Genomic DNA, 24,520 nt, shown 5'->3' on the forward strand with positions numbered 1-24,520 from the left:
GTTAGTTAGACAAAAGTTAAAAGGTTCAGTGACTACAGTGAAATCCCTGCAAGTTGCGTGGGCCCTTTTTAAAGACACCATAATAGAGGCTCAACTTCAATGTATACCCCAAATTAAGAAAAACAGTAAAAGAACTAAAAAAGAGCCACCGTGGCTTAACAACCATGTAAAAGAAGCAGTGAGAGATAAAAAGACTTCCTTTAAAAAGTGGAAGTCAAATCCTAGTGAGGCAAATAGAAAGGAGCACAAACACTGCCAACTTAAGTGCAAGAGTGTAATAAGAAAAGCCAAAGAGGAGTTTGAAGAACGGCTAGCCAAAAACTCCAAAGGTAATAACAAAATGTTTTTTAAGTACATCAGAAGCAGGAAGCCTGCTAAACAACCAGTGGGGCCCCTTGACGATGAAAATACAAAAGGAGCGCTTAAAGATGATAAAGTCATTGCGGAGAAACTAAATGGATTCTTTGCTTCAGTCTTCACGGCTGAGGATGTTAGGGAGATTCCCAAACCTGAGCCGGCTTTTATAGGTGACAAATCTGAGGAACTGTCACAGATTGAAGTATCACTAGAGGAGGTTTTGGAATTAATTGATAAACTCAACATTAACAAGTCACCGGGACCAGATGGCATTCACCCAAGAGTTCTGAAAGAACTCAAATGTGAAGTTGCGGAACTATTAACTAAGGTTTGTAACCTGTCCTTTAAATCGGCTTCGGTACCCAGTGACTGGAAGTTAGCTAATGTAACGCCAATTTTTAAAAAGGGCTCTAGGGGTGATCCCGGCAATTACAGACCGGTAAATCTAACGTCGGTACCGGGCAAATTAGTTGAAACAATAGTAAAGAACAAAATTGTCAGACACATAGAAAAACATAAACTCTTGAGCAATAGTCAACATGGTTTCTGTAAAGGGAAATCGTGTCTTACTAATCTATTAGAGTTCTTTGAAGGGGTCAACAAACATGTGGACAAGGGGGATCCGGTGGACATAGTGTACTTAGATTTCCAGAAAGCCTTTGACAAGGTCCCTCACCAAAGGCTCTTACGTAAATTAAGCTGTCATGGGATAAAAGGGAAGGTCCTTTCATGGATTGAGAACTGGTTAAAGGACAGGGAACAAAGGGTAGGAATTAATGGTAAATTCTCAGAATGGAGAGGGGTAACTAGTGGTGTTCCCCAAGGGTCAGTCCTAGGACCTATCCTATTCAATTTATTCATAAATGATCTGGAGAAAGGGGTAAACAGTGAGGTGGCAAAGTTTGCAGATGATACTAAACTACTCAAGATAGTTAAGACCAAAGCAGATTGTGAAGAACTTCAAAAAGATCTCACAAAACTAAGTGATTGGGCAACAAAATGGCAAATGAAATTTAATGTGGATAAATGTAAAGTAATGCACATTGGAAAAAATAACCCCAACTATACATACAACATGATGGGGGCTAATTTAGCTACAACGAGTCAGGAAAAAGATCTTGGCGTCATCGTGGATAGTTCTCTAAAGATGTCCACGCAGTGTGCAGAGGCGGTCAAAAAAGCAAACAGGATGTTAGGAATCATTAAAAAGGGGATAGAGAATAAGACTGAGAATATATTATTGCCCTTATATAAATCCATTGTTCGCCCACATCTCGAATACTGTGTACAGATGTGGTCTCCTCACCTCAAAAAAGATATTCTAGCACTAGAAAAGGTTCAGAAAAGAGCAACTAAAATGATTAAGGGTTTAGAGAGGGTCCCATATGAGGAAAGATTAAAGAGGCTAGGACTCTTCAGTTTGGAAAAGAGAAGACTAAGGGGGGACATGATAGAGGTATATAAAATCATGAGTGATGTTGAGAAAGTGGATAAGGAAAAGTTATTTACTTATTCCCATAATACAAGAACTAGGGGTCACCAAAAGAAATTAATAGGCAGCAGGTTTAAAACAAATAAAAGGAAGTTCTTCTTCACGCAGCGCACAGTCAACTTGTGGAACTCCTTGCCTGAGGAGGTTGTGAAGGCTAGGACTATAACAATGTTTAAAAGGGGACTGGATAAATTCATGGTGGCTAAGTCCATAAATGGCTATTAGCCAGGATGGGTAAGAATGGTGTCCCTAGCCTCTGTTCGTCAGAGGATGGAGATGGATGGCAGGAGAGAGATCACTTGATCATTGCCTGTTAGGTTCACTCCCTCTGGGGCACCTGGCATTGGCCACTGTCGGTAGACAGATACTGGGCTAGATGGACCTTTGGTCTGACCCAGTACGGCCTTTCTTATGTTCTTATGTTCTTAAGGGCCCGTTATGCTTCCGTTTCTAGGGCGCAGAAAAGATACGTGGCTGATGTCTGGGAGGGGAAGCTATGTGGGGGAATTAGACCCTGGGCAGTTTCCCCTGGTCATCCCGTTCACACACACCTTGCACAGAAACCTCGACGCAGCGCTTCGCCAAAAGGCCCAGCTGTGCGCCCTCTCCCCCCCCCGCCAGGCAGCAGGCCCCGCCAGCCCAGCCCAGCCCAGCCCTGCCCGGTCGTCTTCTGCTGCGGGGTCAGGGCAGATCTCTGTCCCAACACAGAGCAATAAAAATAAAATAATAAATCATTGGGGAATAGCAGCACAATGCAGGGATGGCACCGGACCTTCTGCACCGACAAGACACTGACGCGAGACAAGGCGGGGAGGTAATTCTTGTATTGGATCAACTTCTGGTGGGGAGAGAGAGAAGCAAAATGCAAGCTGCACTCTTTCCCCAGACGAAGGTGGGGTCCACCTTGTCTCTCTGATATCCTGGATTCCTGGGATATAGGGCACGCAAGAGCCGGGGCTGGCCAGGGGAGAGCGCCGGGCCCGGGCAGGCAGGGGGAGGGGCCCGACCGGAGGGGCGGAGCCGCGTGAGCACGTATGCAGATATGTGTTCGAGCAGAGCATTGTGGGAGCGGAGGCAGGCTGCCCAGCAGGGCCCGAATTTGGCACCCGGGGCTCGGCATGGAGAAGGAAGGGGCCCCGGAGGCCGCGGCGGAGCAGCTCGCGGCAGCGGGGGCCGGTGTGGGCGAGGCCGGCGGTCGGGGCGCGGTGTCCCCCACCGCGGGTTAAAAGTGTGGGGCGAGCGAGGGCGGGTGGCGGCTGGGCGTTGGAAACTCATACTTACCTGGCAGGGGAGATACCATGATCACGAAGGTGGTTTTCCCAGGGTGAGGCTCATCCATTGCACTGCGGGTGTGCTGACCCCTGCGATTTCCCCAAATGCGGGAAACTCGACTGCATAATTTGTGGTAGTGGGGGACTGCGTTCGCGCTCTCCCCTGGCGATTGGTCAAAGACAGAGAAATAAATCTTTTTGTGAGCCGCTGGCGGTACTGTTCTCACTATGCTGCGTATTAACCGTTCTCTTGTTTGTTTTTTCATGTTTTTTTCTTTTGCTTTATTTTACCATCTTGTTTTCCAAAGCTCCGTGTCTTTTCTCCGGTGTCCTTTGCTCGTCTGTTCTCTTGGGCTCTTCTTACCCAAAGCTCTGTCCAAAAGTTGTATTTCATCTGGCTTTTGGGAAATACTCTCGATTTTGGTACCAGCTATGTTGGTGTTACAGAGACTAGTCAGTCCTGTGGTAGAGGAGGTTTTTCCATTGCTTTAGACCCATCCTCTCTCTAAACGCCCTTGGGGCGACGTGGGAACGGGTTTCCCTTTACACACTCCTGACGGGCAGAGCGATGGTGACTTAGGTGTCAGCATACACCAAGCTCCTGCCTTTCATGGAGGTGGGTGGCCTACACGGACGGAAGAAGCCTGACTAGCCTCTTGAGTGGAGCGCCCTGGTGGTGACACAGCCACGGAGGTTTGAGGGGAGCCGGACCCTCCAAGAGGCCCTCAGGCTGTCTCGTCCTTGTGCTGACCCACACGGCCCCACAGGGTGGCAACCAAAAAAGCTTCTAGGGCAAAGGCAGAGGAGCCAGAGTTCTGAAATGGAGAGCCGGGGCAGACATCCGCCCAACTTGAGTGGGTTGGGGCAGCCCCTGGTGTGTTGGCACATGCAGTCCAGGCCTCCTAGCTCCCTTCCCGGGCCTGGTGGGACATTCATTCTCCCCAGCCTCGGGGCCGGGCTGGGTGCGCCGTGAACGCCTTGCCTGAGCTATCAGGGCTGAGTGCCCCAAACTCATTGCATGGCCAGGCCCAGCACCAGGCCCAGGCTGAGCCAGCCGGTGCCCTTAGCCAGCAGGAAATGACCCTGCATGTGCCCCCACCACCAAAGAGTGGTGGGAAAGGAGCCCTGGCATCTCCCCCACCCCGCAGATCTCCCAGCTCTGCACAGGGGCCTGGCACCCCCAGCCCCTCACTGAACACACCACGGGCCTGACCCGCGTTTCTGGGGCTCCCGGCTCTGCCCTGTGGGCAATCACTGGGCGGGGCCCAGTGTGTGATGAATTTGTGGGGCCTCAGCCGGTCATCACTGATATTTTCATACACCTGCACAGCTGCTTCCTCGCACAGTTGGTGTTCAGCCCCCGCCCCCTGTCCTGTTCACAACGTGGCCTGCGTCTGATGCCAGCCTCCCCATCCCCCCACCTGGTGAGCTGCTCCCGCCCCCCCTCGTTTTTTGGGTAGTCTGCGATTCCTCGCCCGCTGGGGGGGCTGGTGCCGTAAACCCTGCCCATGTGGGTCACATCAAGGGCATCTCACATGCCTTAAAACAGTCCCTGTAACCCCGCCCCAGGCAGTGCCCAGATCCCCTGGGCCCACATGGAGGTGTGCACAGGGCCTGCAGGGGGCAGTGTTTGCACGTGGAATCGCTCACCTGGCAGGGGCCAGCCCAGGTCCCCTCAGCACAGTTCGTGCCTGGCTGGGGAGCCCAACCCCCGCGCTCCCCCTCTGTTTGACCTACAATCCCATCTAGGGTGACCAGATGTCCCGATTCTATAGGGACTGTCCTGATTGTTGGGTCTTTTTCTTATATAGGCTCCTATTACCCCCCATCCCCGTCCTGATTTTTCACCCTTGCTGTCTGGTCATCCGAATCTCATCAGCTCCCTGGCAAAGAGCAATTACATGGCTCGTGTGAGTGGGCTGCGGGTCGGGAGTGAGGGGCCCCGGCAGAGCTGGGTGGTGGGGGGGGGAGGATGAATCCAGGGCTGGTAGCAGGGGGCTGCAGGTTGGGAGTGAGGGGCACCGGCAGAGCTTGGAGGGGGAGGATGAATCCAGGGCTGGTAGTAGGGGGCTGCGGGTCGGGAGTGAGGGGCATTGGCAGCGCTGATGGTGGGGGGAACCTCATGCGTGCACAGGTCCCAAGGCGCCAGAAACCCCACCCCCGGTGAACAGTCCTGGGCCGGCTGAGGCTGTGCCAGCCGTCACTGGGGGGAGATCCAACCCCCACACCCCAGCCAGCCGTGAGCCAAATGGGCAGCTCACCTTGCCCCCACCCCAAGGGCCGCAGGCCTCTGCCCTGAGAGCCCCAAGTGAGGCCCTGTTCGCTGGCGGAGACGTTGCGGCCACGAGAAGGCGACGGTCACCCGTGTGCTGCCCATGTGGGTGACGCTGCAAGCGCAGGGCTGGGGGGGGGGCTCTAACCGGTGTGTGTGTGTGTGGGGGGGGGGGGGGGGGGGGGACAGGACCCTGCATTGTGCCCTTCCAAGGTGCTGCCTGGGCCCCAGCGTCCCGCCCACCTCCCTGTCTCTGCTCCCACTGTCCTCTATAACCCCCCCCTCACAGTAGGCCCCCAGCTTTGTGCACGCCCCCCTGCCTTCACACAGCCATGGACACACTGCCCCACACATGCATGGGGCGCACACACTGCCCTGTCACCAATGTGCCCACACACACGTGTGCATTCGCTAACGCTGCCCCCAGCCTGCAGAGATCCCCCCACTCCGGGCACGCGCGTGTGAACACACGTTCCCTCCCTCCTGGGCCAGACGAAGCACGAGGCCAGGACACCAGCAAATCCGGGATAGACAATATATATTTTACTCTTTAAAAATAAACCTTCCAGCCCCCGGCTAAGGGCCTGTACAAACTACAAAAATAAACCTTTCTTCTTTGTAATATAAATAATTTATATGGCATGGCCGGGCTGGGGCCCTGCTCGTCTTGGGGACGCCGGGGGCAGGCTGCTGCTTGGTGGCTCGGGGCAGCGGGCACCCCGGCCCCACGCGGTACTGACCAGCCCCACCCGCTGAGAACGGGGCCCCCCCTCGCTGCCCTGGGCAAGGAACCCAAAGGAAAGCCCCAGGCGGGGGCTGATGGGGACCCTGGGCTGGGGGGGGTTTAAAGTGCCAGGGAACGGAGAGGCAAGCGCCAGCGACTCCACACCAGACCCCCAGGAGCCCAACTGATCCCTGCCTGCCTCCGGCGAGCGGCCCCAGCTGCAGGATCGGGGCCCGGCCGGCTGGGGGGAAAGCCCAGCCTAGGAGGCAGGGCAGGGTCCTGGTTCTCAAAGGCTCCCTGATCTGGCTGCAGCAGCACAGGTGGGTGTGGGTGTCGGGTCACGCAGGGGAGTTGTGTGACTGCACGAGGGCGGGGGGCTATTTGGAATACACCCCGCCCCCGCCAATCAATGTCTGTCAGGCAGCATCCAGACCAAGGCACCCCATAAAGGGCGTAAGAAAGACATAGGGGGTACCTAGGCCTTGGACGGGCCTGTATGGGGGGGGCACATCCCCCTCCAATTTGCCCCAGATCTCCTCCTTTCCCTGACCCCCTTCCTGCCAGGACACACCCTCCCCCCCGCCCATCAAACGCACCGGAGGAGCCTCACAGTTCGGTCTCACAGCCGTTTACAAAGGAGGATGGGTAGCATTGTCCCCATGGGGAAACTGAGGCAGGGAGGGCTTTTCCCAAGGAGCGGGGAGGAGAAGCCAGGGGTCCTGAGGCCCGGGCCAGCGCTTTAGCCGTTAGGCCTCGCCGGATCTGGGCCCTGCTGGTGTCAGGCTTTAGGTGTTAAAGTGAGAAAATGTCCTTCCCCTCAAGCGCGAGTTTCCCTTCTCAATGACTAGGGTCGGGACCGTGCCCGTCTCCCAGGGAAGGGTGCACATGGCCCCCGTTCCAGCCCCTCGCGTGAGTCCAGGGCGCCCCCTGGGCCAGAGCTCAGCCCCCTGACCCTCCCATCCCCACTGGGGCTGGCATCTCATCCCCCTGCGGGGGGGTTGCTGGGCCCCTCCCCAGACACAGCTGGTCTCCCAGGGAGCCCCCCGACTCGGAGCTGGGGGCGGGGTGGCAGGGTACGGCCCCGGCTCCTGCCCAAGGGATCCGCTGAGCCCCCCGCCCGCCATACGCCAGTGAAGGGTGCAGAGCTCCAGGACACGCGCTTGGGCAGGGACCTGACCTGGGCACACGGAGTGGGGGACAGCTGGGGTCCATGGGGAGAGGGACTGCTGAGGGGCACAACGGGGGTGGGGTTTCTAGCTGCTTTGCCAAGGCTCCCCAGGCCGTTCCTCCAGCCCGCAGATGCCCCCGAAGTGACAAGGGGCCGGCGTTCGTGCTGCAGTTCCTAGGGCGCAGAAAAGACACCTGCTCTGGGAGGGGGAGGGGAAACTATGGGGGGGGATACAAACCGAGACCCCAGGCCAGGCTGGGGGGCAGGGGGTGTCTCGGCAGCCCCTGGGGGGTTCCCCCGGCCAGCCCGTTCACACACACCTTGCATAGAAACCTCGACGCAGTGATTCACCAAAAGGCCCAGCTGTTCCCCCCCGCGGGGCAGCAGCCCCCACCAGCCCAGCCCAGTCGTCTTCTGCTGCGGGGTCAGGGGGTGCTGCCAGGCGGGGTCAGGGCAGATCTCTGTCCCAGCACAGAGCAATAAAAATAAAATAATTAATCATTGGGGAATAGCAGCACAATGCAGGGATGGCGGCAGCTCCTGCCCCCGCCCGTGGGCACTGCCCCTGCTGGCAGCGCCTGGCGCAGGTCACCAGTCCAACAGCTCGCTCCAGCTCAGTGTTCAGCTGGCGTCCACGCAAGGGTGCCAGCGCTCGCAGCGTCTCTTCTCTGCTCTGCCCGCTCCCTGGGCATGGGAGCTGGATCCAGACACACGGCAGGCAGGGGCAACCTGTGCGGAGACACAAGGCAGCCGGGTTAGCCGGATCCCCGTGCCCACCGGCTGGGCTACCAGCTCTGCAGGCTTCTCCAAGGCATCTGTCCACAGGGGCCTCCCACACGCCATGAGCACCCGTGGAGTCGACACGCTTCATGGCACACGTGCGCGGGCAGGCATGCACCCTGCACGTGTCCCTGTCTGCGGGCACGAGCGTGCAAGCCCACTAGGTATGTGTGAACGTGCACTGTCTGTGTGTGTGTGCACCCTGCATATACATGTGTGCACCATCCATGTGTGTGGGCATGCGTGCACCCTGTGTGTGTCCCTGTCTACGGGCACGAGCGTGCAAGCCCACTAGCTACACCTCTACCCCGATATAACACAAATTCGGATATAACGCGGTAAAGCAGTCTCCGGGGGGGGCGGGGGGGGCTGCGCACTCCGGTGGATCAAAGCAAGTTCGGTTTCACCTATAACGCGGTAAGATTTTGGCTCCCGAGGACAGCGTAGAGGTGTATGTGCGGACGTGCACTGTCTGTGTGTGTGTATGTGTGTGCACCAGCGTGCGTTCACCCTGCACATGTCCCTGTCTGCGGGCACGAGTGTGTGAGCCCCGTGGGAACATGTGGATGTGCAGCATCTGTGCGTGTGCAAGTGTGCACCATCTGTGTGGGCAGGTGTGCACCCTGTGTGTGTCACTGTTTGCGGGCATAAGGGATGCATACAAAGCCGCTGCTTTGTCATCAAATTGCCCCACGGCGCCAGCGCCCGCCAAGCACAGGGAGTGTACCCCCAGGGGCAGTGCTGGCCCCAAGGTAACCCCCAGAGGTGGCTGGGTGCTGGCACTGCCTGGCAGGGGTGGGGCGAAGGAGCCCCTGGCACAGGGCTCAGTCCCCAGCCTCACCTAGGGCCTTGCAGAGCCGTCTGCCCGTCCCCGGTGGTGGAGCGCGAGGGTCTCGGGCGCGGCGGAGCCGGGGGCGCTGCAGGCGGGCGGGCCGGGCTCCTCCGGGCAGTCGGACTCGCTGTCCTCGTAGCTGTCATGTGTGTAACCCTGCAAGGAGCCCGGCAGGGGCGGGTGCAGGGCCAGCGTCACGGAGGCCGTGGCCGTCACTGTGGTGTAGCTGCCGCTGTAGGCGGGGAGGGCAGTCCGCAGGGGCCGGGGGGCTCGGTGCGGGACAGTCCTGGCGCCGGGGGGGCCGGGCCGGGGCAGTCTGTGCTGAGGCAAGTCCCTGAGATCCGGGCCGGACGATGGGAGGGAGTCGCCGGCAGCCAGGGACTGGGTCTGGTTGGTGCTCGGTGGCTCCTTCTTCCCTGGTGGCTCCTGGTTCTCCTGGTAGGTTTTCACCACCTGTGCAGGGCAGAGACTCCCATGAGTCCAGCAGGCAAAGAGGGAGGCGGGGGGGCTGCTAACAGGGGGCAGCCGGAGGCCGCATCCGGGGGGGCTGGGGCTGGCGCTGTCTGGCAGGGGCACCGCGCCCGCACTCACCGTGATGGTGGGGAAGCTGGGATTCTTGCTGGCCTGCACCAGGACCCGGGCCGGGGCGGGCGGCAGGATGTAGGCGCCGGGGTCGTAGGGCTGGGGGTGGGTCAGCCCCGAGCCCGCGGTGCTCTCCGAGTAGTACTCCGAGTCCAGGGAGTCCGCAAAGGCACCGGGCCAGGCCGGGGGCGGCCGCATGTAGAAGCCGTGATGGCTGATGGGTGGGGGGATGGGCTCTGGTGACGGCAGGCGGCTGCCATTATCCGCCGGGATGACCTGGGGGGAGGAGGGCGCAGGGTGAGACGGGAAGGCAACGGGATGCGCAGAGGGTACAGGGAACCGGGCTGGGGGCACTATCAGAGCCAGGGCTGGCCCTTCTCAATGGGCTCCAGGCCTGCAGAGGCAGCTTTAGGACAGGTGCCCCCGGTCCAGCTCAATCGAACGTTAACTCTGAACCTAATGGTGGTCATTTTAACCTCAGCACTGATCATTCTCCAAGAAACATCTAGCTCCCATGGGCTTGTGGGTAGAGCCTGTGGGTGTGGGCGGAGCTAGTGTGAGGCACAGACCACTGTTTCCCCCTCCCCACATCTGACCCTGGCACCCAGCAAGGGAGAGGCAGACTTGGGAATGAACCCAGGCATCCTGGTGGCCATGCCCCTCTTCAAGCACTAGTCTCCACTTCCTGCCAGGCCCCATTGCAGGGGGGCCCTGGGGGCTCTCACCTCGGCCGGGGGCCCGATGACCGACAGCAGGACGGGCAGCAGCACCAGGCCGTTCAGGAGGCCCAAGACAGTCAGGACGGTGAGCACGGCAAAGAAATACCTGGCAGAGGAGATGGAGTGAGAGGAGCCCGGCCGCGCCATGGGCACGGGGTATCCCAGCATGCTTTGTAAACAGGGCCCACCCCCTCAGCCCTGACAGGTAGAGTAGGAACATCGCAGAGGCAAATGGGCCCAGGGGGTGCACAGCACCCACACACTGGGGCCTTGCGCCCCCCACCCCATGACCCCATCCGGCTCTGCTGCCCTAGGGCGGCCTCTCTGCCCGGCCTCCCAACACCGCTGCCCTCATGCACCCCTGCACGCTTACGCACACCCACACACCCCTGCACGCTCACACCCACACCCACACCCCTGCACGCTTACGCACACCCATACATCCCCCCGGGCACACCCGCATGCACCCACACCCCCAGGAACCCCTGCACGCTCACACCCACCCACACCCACACACCCCTGCACGCTCACCCACATGCACAGACACACCCCTGGATACCCCTGTAAGCTCACACGCCCACACCCACACCCGGGCATCCCTGCGTGCTTGCACACAACCCCCCCCCACATGCCTGCACACTCGCCCATGCCCCCCCCCCACACCTGTGCACCGCTGCACGCTCGCACACACCCCACACATCCCCCCCCCCCAGGCACTCTGGGCACGTCTGCACCCCTGGCCACAGCCGCATGCCCCCCGGTCCCCCAGGGCTGAGCTAAAGAGGCGCTCTCCCCTCCCCCGCGCTGGTACCTCAGGATGAAGTCGAACTCGGAACCGGCCAGCATGAGTAGGCCCAGCAGCGTGGAGAGCGCCCCGTCCAGCACGGGTGCCAACGTGTGCTCGAGGGCCAGGGCCGAGCGCAGCGTCCGGCTGCCCATGGCCGTCAGGAACCCCTGGGGGCAGGACACGGCTCAGCTCTGGGCCGGCGTGGGCAGAGAGACGGACTGACCCTGCCCCTCCCCCCGGGGCCAGTCAGACGGACTGACCCTGCCCCTCCCCCAAGGGCCGGCTGGACAGACTGCCCCTGCCCCTCCCCTCTGCTGCCCCACCTTTTCCTGGCCGGGGAGGGTCTCCAGCCAGCTGGGCTCTAGAGGTGGCTGGCGCTGGCCTGGGGGCCGGGTTCACAGAGGGCTCGGGGGGAGCTGGGCTCAGCGGGAGATGGGGGGTTTGTGCCCCTTTCACTAGTGGGCCCCGAGTGCGTCTCATGGCTGAGCTCTGGTGAGCGGGGCCTGCCAGCGCCCCAGGGCTTGCCCAGCTAGGCTGGGGGGGGGGGGGGGGCTGGGGAAGCTGGACACCCCCAGGCTGGGGGGCGCAGGGAGACGGTGCCAGAACAGGTGCTGCCCTGGCCCAAATGGGCTTCTCCCGACCTTCGTGGGGCTGCGCTGGGGGTGGACCCGCAGAGGGCCCAGCCCTGCTGGACCAGGCGCCCCCCCACCCCCGACTCACCAGGGCCACGTGGACGGTGAACTCGACGCCGATGCCCACCGAGGCAATGAGGATCACGGCCGGGATGGCACTCAGCTTGATGCCCATCAACCCCATCATCCCGAAGAGCTCCACCGTCATCATGGCCAGCACGGCCACCTGCCGGGCACGGGGGGAGAGTCGGCCAGAGAGCAGGGACCGCCCCACTGCGTCCACCCCACGGCATCTGCCCCATGGCCCTGTCCCCCCCCATGGCCCTACCCCACGGCATCCACCCCACGGCCCTGGCCCACAGCCCTGCCCCACAGCATCCATCCCACTGCCCTGGCCCACGGCATCTGCCCCATGGCATCCATCCCACGGCCCTGCCCCACAGCATCTGCCCCACTGTGCCTGCTGCATCACTCTGCACCCTCCTGTCTGCCCCACTGCAGTGTCCCATGCCCCTCTGTCCCACTGCTCTGCCCCATGGCAGCCATCCACTCTGCCCCAGACAAGAGCCCAGATGCCAGGGTGATGGGTGCCCTATTGCCGTGAACGATACCAATTACAGACGCTTTGCCCAGCCGCCCGGGGAAGGGGCACCATGGGCGTGTGAAGGGACATGCCGATGGCGGCGGGGGGGGGGAGGACGCCAGGTCAGGTGGGGGGTATTTGGAATGAACACCCCCCCCGCCCCCCCAACCACCAATCGGATCTGCTTGCCTGGAGCCCAGGGGTCAGCGTGGGAACAGCGCTCCGGTGAAAGCACCCGCCCAGGTGGAGGGAGGGGAGCTATGCCAGGGACCCCCAGGCTGGGAGAGCGCCGGTGCCAGCGGGTGGAAGCCCGGCCAGGCCAGGGAAAGGCTGCGTCCCAAGCCAGCCCCTCCTGGTCCATTCCCCACCCTGGCCCTGGGAGCTCCCGCTCAGCCCCTGGAGCCACTCGGGAGGCACTGGACTGTGTTCCAGCCCGGGGGCGATCGCGGGCTCCAGGGGGCCCGTCCGTGAACAAGGCGCCCCAGGCGAGGTCTCGAGCAACAGCTGCAGGGCCAGAGGGCCCAGGCCCCAGCTCTCCAAGGGATCCCGGGGGGATGGGCGGCATCTGAACCCCACCCCGTGGTGCCCCCCGCCCCGGGCGCACTCACGATGATGCCGGCGGTCCAGGGGTTGAGCAGCAGCACGGCGCACACCAGGAAGGTGCAGGCCAGCACGATGCTGACGGCCAGCAGGAACCAGTGGCGCAGGCCGATGTACTGCTCCCAGAAGAGGAAGGGGTAGCCGCTGGGGTAGCTGGCCACGCCGCGCTCCCGGGCCGCCTCCTCGCACACGGCCCGCACGCTCTCGATGGCCTCCACGAAGTCCGCGGTCTGGCGCAGGCCGCTCAGGTAGAAGGGGAACTGGGCGAACTCCAGGGGCTGGGCTGCGGGGACTGGGGGGAGGGGGCAGCGAGGGTCAGGCAGGGGGACGCCACGGCCCCTGCCCTCCCAACACTGCCCCCTTCCTCCTCCCACGCCGGCGCCCGGGCCAGCCCAGATGGGTGGGCAACACTGGAACGGGGACCTCAGTACAACTAGGGTGCCAGCTGGCGTGTCTGGCTGGACCCTGTGTGGTGCGCTGGCACATGGGGGTGGCAGGACCCTGTGTGGCATGTGGGGGGTGCCCGGCTGGACACTGCATGGCAAGCTGGCGCATGGGGGTGTGCCCAGCAGGACCCCGTGTGGCGTGTGTGGGGTGTCTGGTAGGACGCGTGCTGGCGCGTGCCCAGCCTGTATCTGCCCGTGCGTGCCCAGGCGTGCCCGCGACTGCACTCACTTCGCAGGTTCTCGCCGGTGGCATCGTACTTGTCGTGGATCCACTCGGGCGGCGGGGGATAGAAGTTGGCGTGGGAGGCGGCGACGCCCAGCGGGTCGTTGCTCACCCACACGGTCAGGCAGATGTAGAAGGTCTCCGGGGGGATGATGCCGTTCTCGTCCACCAGGCGGCGCGTGGTGAGCTGCGGGGAGCAGACGGGCATGGGGTGAGCTGCGGGGGCCGGAGGGTCTGGCCAGCTCAGAGGCGAGTTCAAGGCCAGGCCAGGCTCTCAGGCAAGGCCGGGCACAGGGCCGGCTCACACCTGGTTGTAGTTGAATGGCTCCTTCTTGTCGCCCGTCTGGATGAGCAGCTTGTAGGCCAGCGCGCCGTCCTCGGAGCCGTTCCGGTAGCTGTCGCGGGTGATGCGCCCGGCCTGCCACTCCTTGTCGAAGGCGGCCTGCAGGCCTGGGGACAGAGCGCGGGGGTTACGGGGACGGACGGAGACCTCCCAGGGGCACGCAGGGCAGAGGGGGGCAGGTGGAGGCCGGCAGGGGCACGCAGGGCAGAGGGGGGCAGGTGGAGGCTGGCAGGGACACACAGGACAGGCGGGGACCAGCGGGGCAGGCTGGGGCAGGTGGAGGCCGGCAGGGGCACACAGGGCAGGTGGGGGCAGATGGAGGCTGGCAGGGGCACGCAGGGCAGGTGAGGGCACATGGAGGCTGGCAGGGGCACGCAGGGCAGGCGGGGGCTGGCAGGGGCACGCAGGGCAGGCGGGGGCAGGCGGAGGCTGGCAGGGGCACACAGGACAGGCGGGGGCCGGCAGGGGCACGCAGGGCAGGCGGGGGCAGGCGGAGGCTGGCAGGGGCACACAGGACAGGCGGGGGCCGGCAGGGCAGGCGGGACCCTCACCTCGCAGCCAGTCCTGGAAGTAGTGCAGCCACATCTTGGGCGGCTGGCGGGCGTGGTCGCGCACCACGTGCTGCAGGGCACCCAGGGCCCGGTGCAGGCCGTACAGCGCCTCCTGCGAGCTGGGGTAGTGGAAGCCGCCCTTGGTGGCGATGAAGACGTGGTAGAAGGAGAAGTACTTGGACTGGGTGGCGATGAAGGCGTGCTCCTTGGTGCCCCGCGGCACGATGTCCGTCAGGTACAGCCCGTCGTGCACCAGTGTGCTGCCATACAGGCTGAGGCCTAGCAACGCCAGGAACAGCAGCACCACGATGCCCTGGGGACGGGGAGCCCGTCAGGCTGTGCCGGGCGCCCCCTTGGGCAGGGCAGAGCCACCCTGGCACAGCCCCCCGCCCCCTGCCCTGCAGCACAGGCCCACAGCGAGCAGTGGGCACCCAGCTCCCCCCGGGAGTGCCAGGGAGCCCCCCAGCATTCCCCTGCACAGCCTGGGAGTTACCCCGGTCCGCCCCCGGCCCCCACCTTGCACCCCTACCCAGGGGGATGAGGGGCCAGCCCCCCTACCTTGGTCTGGGTTTGCAGCAGGAGGGGGGCGTACTTCTCCCTGGCGAAGTCAGCCAGATTCCAGCGGCACAGGGGCAGCGGCACGCACTCCCGGCCCCCCTTGGCCCCGTCCAGCTGGGCCAGCAGGTCGCGGGTGGAGCTAGCCGGGGCAAAGAGCTGGGAGCCCAGCGGGTCGGCAGGGGCCAGCGGCGCGGTGCAGACCTGGGCGGTGGGCGGCAGGATGGTGACAACGTGCCGGCCCGAGGGGTCGCAGCGGGTGAAGGCCTGCACCGTGGTGGTGATCTGGGTGCTGGTGGCCACAGCCGGGTGCCCATAGGGCGAGGGGTGAGAGGCGTGGTTCTCGTTGGCGTCGGCGTACTCCTGCGGCTGGATCTGGATGACACGGGAGGAGCACGGGCTGGGGGAGGAGGAGCCGGGGGACGTTCAAAGAGCTGCCATGGGTGCCGGTGCCCCTCTGCCCACGCACGGCTGCCCTGGTGGTCACCGCACCCACTGCTGGGAGTGGGATTTCTCCCTGGAGCGACCCCCCCCCCCCCGGCCGCCCCAGGAAAGGCGCCCAGCTGTGCTCAAGCTGGGGGGCGAGGCCCCAAGCACCCCCCAGAGCCATTGCTTAGCCCTGCCAGCTGGGGCCCGATCCTGGCCCGGCAGGATGATCTGCACAGGGGCTGTCTGCGGGCGCACACTTGGGCCCAGCCGTGCCTGGCACGTGGGCTCTGCCGCCCATCGCCGTCCTCCCGGAGCACGGCACGGGCCTGGCTCTGCCCTGGGCGCCCCCCACCCCTCCTGGCGGCGGGAGACGGCACCTGTAGAAGCAGCACAGGACGTCGAGCCGCTGGTCCTGGCGTCGGTGCAGGTCCAGGCTCAGGATGGCTGGGAAGATGAGCAGCACCATGGCGAAGTTAAACACCACCACCACGGCAGCCTGCAGGGACATGGGGCGCAGAGCTCAGGCCACGGGGCTCGAAGGGTTAAACCCTGCTCACCACCCTGCCGGGGAGCCAGGGTCTGCGTGTCCGACACACGTGTGAGGCCATGTCACAGCTCGGCCAGTAACGGGGCCTGGGTCTCCGTGTGTGTCCGACACATGTGTGGGGCCATGTCACACCTCGGTCAGTAACAGGGCCTGGGTCTGTGTGTGTGTCTGACACACGTGTGGGGCCATGTCACACCTCGGCCAGTAACAGGGCCTGGGTCTCTGTGTGTGTCTGACACACGTGTGGGGCCATGTCACACCTCGGCCAGTAACAGGGCCTGGGTCTCTGTGTGTGTCTGACACACGTGTGGGGCCATGTCACACCTCGGTCAGTAACGGGGCCTGGGTCTCTGTGTGTGTCCGACACGTGTGTGGGGCTATGTCACACCTCAGTCAGTAACGGGGCCTGGGTCTCTGTGTGTGTCCGACACGTGTGTGGGGCCATGTCACACCTCGGTCAGTAACGGGGCCTGGGTCTCCGTGTGTGTCCGACACGCATGTGGGGCCATGTCACACCTCGGCCAGTAACGGGGCCTGGGTCTCTGTGTGTGTCCGACACGTGTGTGGGGCCATGTTTCACATCGGTCAGTTGAGGTGCCCAGGGCTCTCTGCCAGGACTGGGAGTGGAAGTCTGTTGGCAGAGGGGCCTTCTCCCCACCCGTGCTGCTGAATCCCAGTGACCCCCAGGAGCCGTGGGCAGGGTGACCCCCGAGCTCCCCAGACAACTGGCTGCTAGACACGCCGGAGCCTCGCAGCCCCCCCCAACACTGGGAGCCCCGGGTTCTAGCTCGGCCCCCCCCACGGTACCCCGAAGGCGGGGCAGTGTGGAGGGGACGAGGGCCTGGACTGGGGCAGGGCAAGGCAGATGGGCATGGGGGGTATGAGTAGGACCCGCCCAGCTGGCATCGCCTCGTCTCCTCAATACTGCCGGCTTGGCTGGGATGGGCAGACGGACTCACCCCCAGGGAGAGCTGCAGGGCGAGGGCGGGGTGAGGTGGGTATTGGGGGGCCGTACCTGCAGGGAGGAGGGGCGCAGGGCGAAGGTGGGGTGGCTGTTGGGGGGCCCGTACCCGCAGGGAGGAGGGGCGCAGAGCGAGGGTGGGGTGGGTGTTGAGGGGCCCGTACCCGCAGGGAGGAGGGGCGCAGGGCGAGGGCGGGGTGGGTGTTGGGGGGCCTGTACCCGCAGGGAGGAGGGGCGCAGGGTGAGGGCGGGGTGGGTGTTGGGGGGCCCGTACCCACAGGGAGATGGGGTGCAGGGCAAGGGCGGGGTGGGTGTTGGGGGGCCCGTACCTGCAGGGAGAAGGCGCGCAGGGCAGGGATGGGCACCAGGGCTGCCATGAAGAAGGCGATCATGTTGCTGATTGAGGTGAGGGCCACGCTGGTGCCCGTGCGTCTCAGGCACTCGCCTGTCCGCTCCTGTGGGGGAAACAAACAGGACAGGTCACCCAGTGCCCCACGCCCACCCCCGTCCCCGAGGCAGGTCACCCAGAGCCCCCCGCCCACCCCCCCGGAGGCAGGTCACCCAGTGACCCGCGCCCGCCGCCGCCTGAGGCAGGTCACCGAGCACCACGCGCCTGCCCCCGCCCCCCGAGGCAGGTCACCCAGTGCCCCGCGCCTGCCCCCCCCCACTGAGGCAGGTCACCCAGTGCCCCGCGCCCGCCCCCGCCCCCCGAGGCAGGTCACCCAGCGCCCCGCGCCCGCCCCCCGAGGCAGGTCACCCCAGCGCCCCCCGAGGCAGGTCACCGCAGCGCCCCCCGCCCGTCCCCGCCCCCTGAGGCAGGTCGCCCAGGCCAGGGTGGCCTCACCTTGAAGGGGACGTGCTGGCTGGTCTCGGTGAAGGCGTGAGCCAGGAGGAACATATCGTCCACCCCGATGCCCAGGGCCAGGAATGGCAGCACCTGCGGGGACAGAAACCAGCCTCCATACTGAGCTTCTGCAGCCGGTACAGCTGCCAGCACCCCAGGGCTGCCTCTCCCTGCGCCGGAGTGTGCCCACCTCTGGGGGAGAAGCACCCGCCACAGCTCCACCCGGAGAACCCAGGATCCCATGGGAACAGGGCACGGGATCCCACAGGCTGGGGCACAGCCCCCCCGTCTGCCTCCCCGCAAGGGCAGCTAGCGCCCGCACCAGGCTCAGACGCTGGGGAGAGCGCCCCCTACTGACCCCCCCACCCCACCCCACGCCCTGCTCCACAGCACAGCGCCCCCTAGTGCCGCACTAGGGCATCAGGGCCAGTCCTGATGGCGAGGGCAGAGTGCCCGTGTTATTCCCACAGGTCTCCCATACGGCTGCGTAGCAGGTGAGAAGGCGGGTCCCGGCCCCGGAGGTGCCAGCTCCAGCCCCCACGCAGGAGGGTGAGCAAGGCACGACGGGCAGGCAGTTCTCCCCATGGCCCTGCCCGGCCCTGGCGTGCGGTACCTGGGTGGTGGCTGCGTTGAAGGAGATCCCCAGCAGCGAGCAGAGCCCGAGTCCTGACGCCACAGACAGGGCCACCAGCAGGACGCCGGCCAGGCCCACGGCCCCCTGGGATTTGGAGCAGTCCCAGCGCAGCATTGTCACGCAGGCGTACGCCAGCTGGAAGCAGAGCAGGGGCGGGGTTAGCGCGGGCGGGGTTAGCGCGGGCGGGCGGGGGGCGGGGGAAGGTACCTACCATCAGGAGGTAGCCCCCGGCCACGCGGATGGCGCTCACGTCCGAGAAGGACTTCATGATGTCGCTGAGCGTGGTGGTGGAGAAGGCGTGGACACGCTGGGAGCTGTTCTGCGGGAGGCATTCCTGTGCCAGCTGGGGAGAGACAGGGCCTCAGAGACATGGCCGGAGGGCATCGCGCCCAGGGCAGCACCATGGGCAGCCCCCTGGCCATGCCACACCCCTCCCAGGGGGCAGCCCTCCCACCACCCTCCGCCCCTCGCAGTGGGCACCCCACCCCTGCTACGCCACACACCTCCCAGCAGACAGTCTGCCCCCACCACGCACCTCCTAGCAGGCACCCGACCCCCTGCTACGCCCCTCCCAATGGGCAGCCCTCCCTCCCCCCACCACACTCTTCCCAGCGGGCAGCCTGTGCCCTCCCCATGAGGCAAAGCGGGAGGAGGCTGCAGCCAAACCCCAGGCCGGGGGCTCTGCCGTGGTCTGGCAGCGGGCCAGGGCCGTATCTGGCTGAGCCCCTGTGGGAACCTGGCACTAACAGCTGGGGGAAGAGGGAGCCCTGAACCCACCCCAAGCCGGCCAGAGCTGCCTCTGGCACTGTCCCAGCCAGGCCTCAATGCCAGACGTGCTGTGCCCTCTGTGGGGCTCCAACTCCCACAGGGGGGCTGAGCGCAGACGCTGAGAGATCACTGGGGGTCCACCCCCTCCCCCCCGCTCCCATTTCACCAGAGCCCCCAGAACACGGCCATGTAGCACCATGCTGCCCTTCACCAAGCACGCTCAGCCCCCTGGCACGCTCACCCCCCCGGCACGCTCACACACTCCCGGCACGCTCACACACTCCCGGCACGCTCAGCCGTGCACACCCACGGTGAGACATGCACACAGATGTGTGCACAAAGACCCCGCAAGTCCCACCGTGTTGCTCTGTTGATGAGTGGCCACCCCCGTCCCCCTACAGGGTGGGGATCGGCCCCCCGCTGCCAACCCCTCCTACCTCCACAAACTCCCTCTGCCAGGCCTCCAGGATGGCAGCCGCCTTCTCCTCACTCCAGCCGATGTCCTGGATCTCGTAGTCGTCCTTGAAGTGCTCGTAGAGCTGCCGCGGGCTCATGAGCAGGAACATGCTCTGCAGGGCCTCAGCGCTGCCGGGACAGGACACACCTAAGGGCCCAGCCATGGGACCCCTAGTGCCCAACGGAGCGCCCCAGCCCGGCCCGTGTCCCCCCCCAAGCGCCCCAGCCCGGCCCATGTCCCCCCCCAAGCGCCCCAGCCTGCCCCGCGTCCCCCCCCGAGTGCCCCAGCCGGGCAGCCGCCCCCGCCCCCAGTGTCCCCCCCAGAGCGCCCCACCCTACGTTCACCCCCGAGCGCCCCAGCTGGCCCCACCCCCAGTGTCGTCCCCCCGAGCGCCCCAGCCAGGCGGCCGCCCCCGCCCCCAGTGTCCCCCCCCGAGCGCCCCACCCTACGTTCACCCCCGAGCGCCCCAGCCGGCCCCACCCCCAGTGTCGTCCCCCCGAGCGCCCCAGCCGGGCGGCCGCCCCCGCCCCCAGTGTCCCCCCCGAGCGCCCCAGCCCACCCCGCGTCCCCCCCCAAGCGCCCCACCCCGCGTCCCCCCCAGAGCGCCCCAGCCCGCCCCACGTCCCCCCGAGCGCCCCAGCCCGCCCCGCGTCCCCCCCCGAGTGCCCCAGCCAGGTGGCTGCCCCCACCCCCAGTGTCCCCCCCCGAGCGCCCCACCCCACGTCCACCCCCAAGCGCCCCAGCCCGCCCCGCCCCCCCGAGCACCCCAGCTGGCCCCACCCACCGCGTCCTCCACCAAGCGCCCCAGCTGGGCGGCCAGCCCCCCCCCCCCCCGTGTCGTCCCGTCCCCCCCCCAGAGCGCCCCATCTGGACGGGCGGCCCTGCCCCCAGTGTCCCCTCCAGAGCACTGCAGCAGGGCAGCCCCCAAACCCCTGGGGCACTCCCTGCTTGCTCGAAAGGAAATCCGAGAATCCCAAGCAGCTCGGGGGCAGCGGGTCGGGCGCCCAGGCAGGAGAGAACTCAAAGCGCCTTCGCTCTCCCCGCCACGTCCATTCCCCACCCCGCCGCGTGGGCTCGTCCATGGGAAAGTGACCAGCCCCACACGGGGGGAGCCTGAGGCCCAGGCCTCACCCCCCCGTGCCCACACTTACCTCAGCAGCCTGCCCTGCGGGTCCTTCGTGGTGCCCCCCAGGATCAGCTCCTCTTGCCAATGCATGAATTTCCGGGAGAAGCCGTGGCAGCCCCCCGTCAGCTCGGCAGGGATGTCGGGGTCCTGGGGGGGCAGGGGGGTGGGGTGGGTGAGCACAGGCACAGGAGCTGGGTGAGCCAGGCCGTGCACCTCCCAGGCCCAAAACGTTGCGAGGGGCCCAGCTGGGCCCCCAGCCGCACGGGCGTCACCTTGGCAGGACACGGCCCGAGGCCTCCCAGCTGCTGGCTCCAGCCGCCGGGAGCTGCACCGGGCAGGCGGGAGCTGGGGCAGGGTCCAGGGCACACACACAAGACCCGAGACCGCCCGCTGGCCCGGCTCTCCAGCTGCCTCGAGCCATCGGGCACGGCTAAAAGTAGGAACCGACCTTGCAGATTCTGCACTTGACTGTGCCGGGGGAGCGAAGCCGCTGGCTCTGGATCGGGGCTGTGGACCCGCAGGGCCCAGTGCTGTCTGCCGGGTGGCAGAGAACTAAACCCTGCCAAAGCACTAGCTGCCGGCAGAGGGCCCCGCCCTGCAGTGGGGGGGGTCTCTTCGCTCTCCGGTTCCTGCGTCCTGGCAGTCTCAGGAGTCACTGGACGCAGTGCAAAGGGGTCAACGCAGCCCCAGACAGGGCTGGGGGACACGGCGCCCAGACAGGGATGGAGACGGAGCAAGGAGAAGCTTCGAGACTTCCCCAATTCCCTGGCAGGGTCAGAGCCGGGGCCGGGCCACAGGGACGGCCTGTCTGAAATACACAGCCGGCTCCTCCACAGCTGGCCACGGAGGACACCAGGGAGCAGCTAGCCCCGCATTTCACCCTGGCAGTGTCCCCCCCACAGAGCCTGCGAGCTGAACTCACACACACATGCACACACACACACACACACAAGTAGGGACACATACACACACACAGGCAGAGATACACACACAGACAGGCAGGGACACATGGACACACACAGGCAGAGATACACACACAGACAGACAGGCAGGGACACACACACACACACAGGCAGAGATACACACACAGAAGAGGCAGGGACACACACACACACACAAGCAGGGACACACACACACACACAGGCAGAGATACACACACAGACAGGCAGGGACACATGGACACACACAGGCAGAGATACACACACAGACAGACAGGCAGGGACACACACACACACAGGCAGAGATACACACACAGAAGAGGCAGGGACACACACACACACACACACACAAGCAGGGACACATACACACACATAGGCAGAGATACACACACAGACAGGCAGAGGGACACACACACACACACAGGCAGGGACACATGGACACACACACGGACACACAGACAGGCAGGGGGACACAGACACACACAGGCAGAGATACACACACAGAAGAGGCAGGGACACACACACACACACACAGGCAGGGACACATGGACACACACAGACACAAACACAGACAGGCAGGGACACACAGACACACACAGGCAGAGATACACACACAGAAGAGGCAGGGACACACACACACGGACACACAGACAGGCAGGGGGACACAGACACACACAGGCAGAGATACACACACAGAAGAGGCAGGGACACACACACACACACACAGGCAGGGACACATGGACACACACAGACACAAACACAGACAGGCAGGGACACACAGACACACACAGGCAGAGATACACACACAGAAGAGGCAGGGACACACACACACGGACACACATACAGGCAGGGACCCCCCGCGTCCGGTGGCACCCACCTGCTGGCTCAGCCTGTTGGGGGCGCTGGCGGGGCACGCGGGCTCGCGGGGGTTGAGGCAGGGCCGCTCCACGTAGGCCTGCCCCACCTGCGCCTTGTCCAGCAGCTCCCGGAAGCCCTCCAGCGAGGTGAACTGGCCTAGCTCCTCCAGCAGCTGCACGGGGTCCAGGTTCGTCCACTGGATGTCCGGCCGCCCCCTGGCAAAACAGGAGCAAGCGCCCAGAGGGTCAGGGACCCGGCCGCCTGCCCCTGGACTGACGTCTGGTGATGTGGCCGGGCGGGATCGGGGCCCCCTGCACTGGGCACCTGCCCTCTGGCCATGCCCAGGCTAGTAACGCAGGAGGGTGCCCTCTCGCGGGCCAGGCGGCAGACGGCTGCACACAGGGCTGGTCCCCAGCCACCCAGAAACCTCTGTCCCCAATCCCTGGGTCCCTGGCAAACGCCCCTCTCCCTGCACCCAGGACTGCCCCGCTACCCGCTGCAGGAGGGACTAGGGAAAGGGTGGGGTGGGAGCTGTAGCAATGGGGCTGTGAGGATTTGCCAACCCCCTCCCCCCCCGTGGGGCTGTGACAGGCCCCTTGCCCCCACCCCCACCCCTTTGCAAGGCGGCTGCCCCCAAAGCCGGCACCAGATGCCAAGTCAAATAGCATGGCTGATCCTGTTACACGCCCCCAGCCCAGCGCTGCTCCTGGCCCCTCCTTTGTGCCGCCAGTCAGGGCGATTAGCGCCCGCGCCCTGACGTCTTGATAGAGGGGAGCAGGCGGCTGGCCCGGGGCAGGCGGGGGAAAGCGAGAACCGACTGCAAACTGCCCCCTGGGACCTCCCGCCCCCTTCCATCCCCACTTCTCCTGGGCCTCCCCCCATTCCTTGCCCCCCAGCCGCTGATGGCGCAGAGAGGATGTAGCGGGCACAAGGGGACAGCGACTGGCACCTGCCGCTGACATTTGCTTTACAAGCGGGGCAGTGGGGTCCAGTGGGGAAGGAGCTTCTTGGCTCTGCTGCTGACCTGCGGGCGAGCCCGGGCGAGTCTCTCCCCCCGTGCCTCAGTTTCCCCCCCCACACCCTGCGCCAGCCTCTTCTACACAGCGTGTAGGCTGCTTGGAGCAGGGGCTGCTTGCTGCCATGCGTGTGACCTCCCCCCAGCCCTGCCCTGCCGAGGGCAGCCCAGAGCGCATGCCAACGCACCCCTCTCCCCCTGCACACAGGGGGAGAGGGCTCCAACCCATGGGCACGAGCGCTGTGGCACAGCCAGGCCCCAGAGATCCCTGGGAAATCACAAAGGGCGGGGGAAGAGCTGGTCCCCTGTAATGCATGGGAGCACCGCGCTGCCTCCCACCCCTGGCCACGCCCTGGGGGGACCGGGTGGGCCCTGGGATGGCCTGGCTCCTCAGCCATCTCCTCACTGTCCCCAGACACAGGGACCCAGCAAAACGCTATTCACTGAAGCCTCCTGGACCCCCAGTGCAGACCACGGTCTGGTCCCAGCCTGCTCCCTGCAGCCCCCCCAGACCGGCTGAGAGCCCCGTCCATCTGGGCTGGGCACGGGGTGGAGAGGGAGCAGCGGGGACCCGCTGGTGCAGGGGCTGCAGGTAGGCAGACCAACAAGAATCCGGCGCCCCCTGGTGTGCAGGCAGGAAGTGGGGCACGTCTGAGTGGAGGAGGGGGAGCAATGCCCGGGGTGGGAGGGCTGTTATCAACCCCTCCCTCTCCCAACAGCCTGGCCGCTCACCCCATCCTCTGCCCCGGATCAGGCCCGGGCCAGCTGCCATCCATGCCGTACAGTAACACCGCGCCAGCCCTGGGATCTGCTGCTCGCCTGGCCCCCACGGGATGGGCCGAGGGAGCCCGGCCCGACACCCCCCCAGCACCGCACGGGGGGCTGCGAACCAAACCTTCGACCCGCAGGGCCTGAGAGAGATGGGCCAGGCTACGGGCACAGCCCAGCGGGACAGGGGCACTCTGCAGAGGGGGCGCCAGCCACACGTCAGCGCTCAACGGACTTGGCCAGCCCGGAGGGACTTCG

The 24,520-nt window shown here is 64.8% G+C and overlaps 1 protein-coding gene and 1 non-coding gene across 2 annotated transcripts in view; one reads left to right on the forward strand and one right to left on the reverse strand.

Annotated features, from left to right (window-relative positions):
- The first annotated feature begins 3,122 nt into the window (after window positions 1-3,122).
- Window positions 3,123-3,286, forward strand: LOC135883164 (U1 spliceosomal RNA). The gene has a single exon (XR_010561608.1). It is a non-coding gene; the product is annotated as a U1 spliceosomal RNA (small nuclear RNA).
- Window positions 3,287-8,905: 5,619 nt separating this feature from the next.
- PTCH2 (patched 2) overlaps window positions 8,906-24,520 on the reverse strand; it is a 43,532-nt gene continuing 27,917 nt past the window's right edge. Inside the window, exons 6-23 of the mRNA XM_065409233.1 lie at window positions 22,499-22,694; window positions 20,709-20,830; window positions 19,538-19,685; window positions 18,544-18,675; window positions 18,312-18,467; window positions 17,699-17,791; window positions 17,184-17,309; window positions 15,724-15,842; window positions 14,921-15,317; window positions 14,363-14,675; window positions 13,776-13,918; window positions 13,475-13,655; window positions 12,808-13,091; window positions 11,705-11,842; window positions 11,009-11,151; window positions 10,204-10,303; window positions 9,488-9,754; window positions 8,906-9,349 (exon numbers count right to left, since the gene is read on the reverse strand). Of these exons, the coding sequence (XP_065265305.1) occupies window positions 8,906-9,349; window positions 9,488-9,754; window positions 10,204-10,303; window positions 11,009-11,151; window positions 11,705-11,842; window positions 12,808-13,091; window positions 13,475-13,655; window positions 13,776-13,918; window positions 14,363-14,675; window positions 14,921-15,317; window positions 15,724-15,842; window positions 17,184-17,309; window positions 17,699-17,791; window positions 18,312-18,467; window positions 18,544-18,675; window positions 19,538-19,685; window positions 20,709-20,830; window positions 22,499-22,694 (3,502 nt within the window). The remainder of the gene's footprint in view (window positions 9,350-9,487; window positions 9,755-10,203; window positions 10,304-11,008; window positions 11,152-11,704; window positions 11,843-12,807; window positions 13,092-13,474; window positions 13,656-13,775; window positions 13,919-14,362; window positions 14,676-14,920; window positions 15,318-15,723; window positions 15,843-17,183; window positions 17,310-17,698; window positions 17,792-18,311; window positions 18,468-18,543; window positions 18,676-19,537; window positions 19,686-20,708; window positions 20,831-22,498; window positions 22,695-24,520) is intronic.

Source organism: Emys orbicularis, chromosome 8 (assembly GCF_028017835.1).
Source record: "Emys orbicularis isolate rEmyOrb1 chromosome 8, rEmyOrb1.hap1, whole genome shotgun sequence".
Lineage (NCBI taxonomy): Eukaryota > Metazoa > Chordata > Testudines > Emydidae > Emys > Emys orbicularis.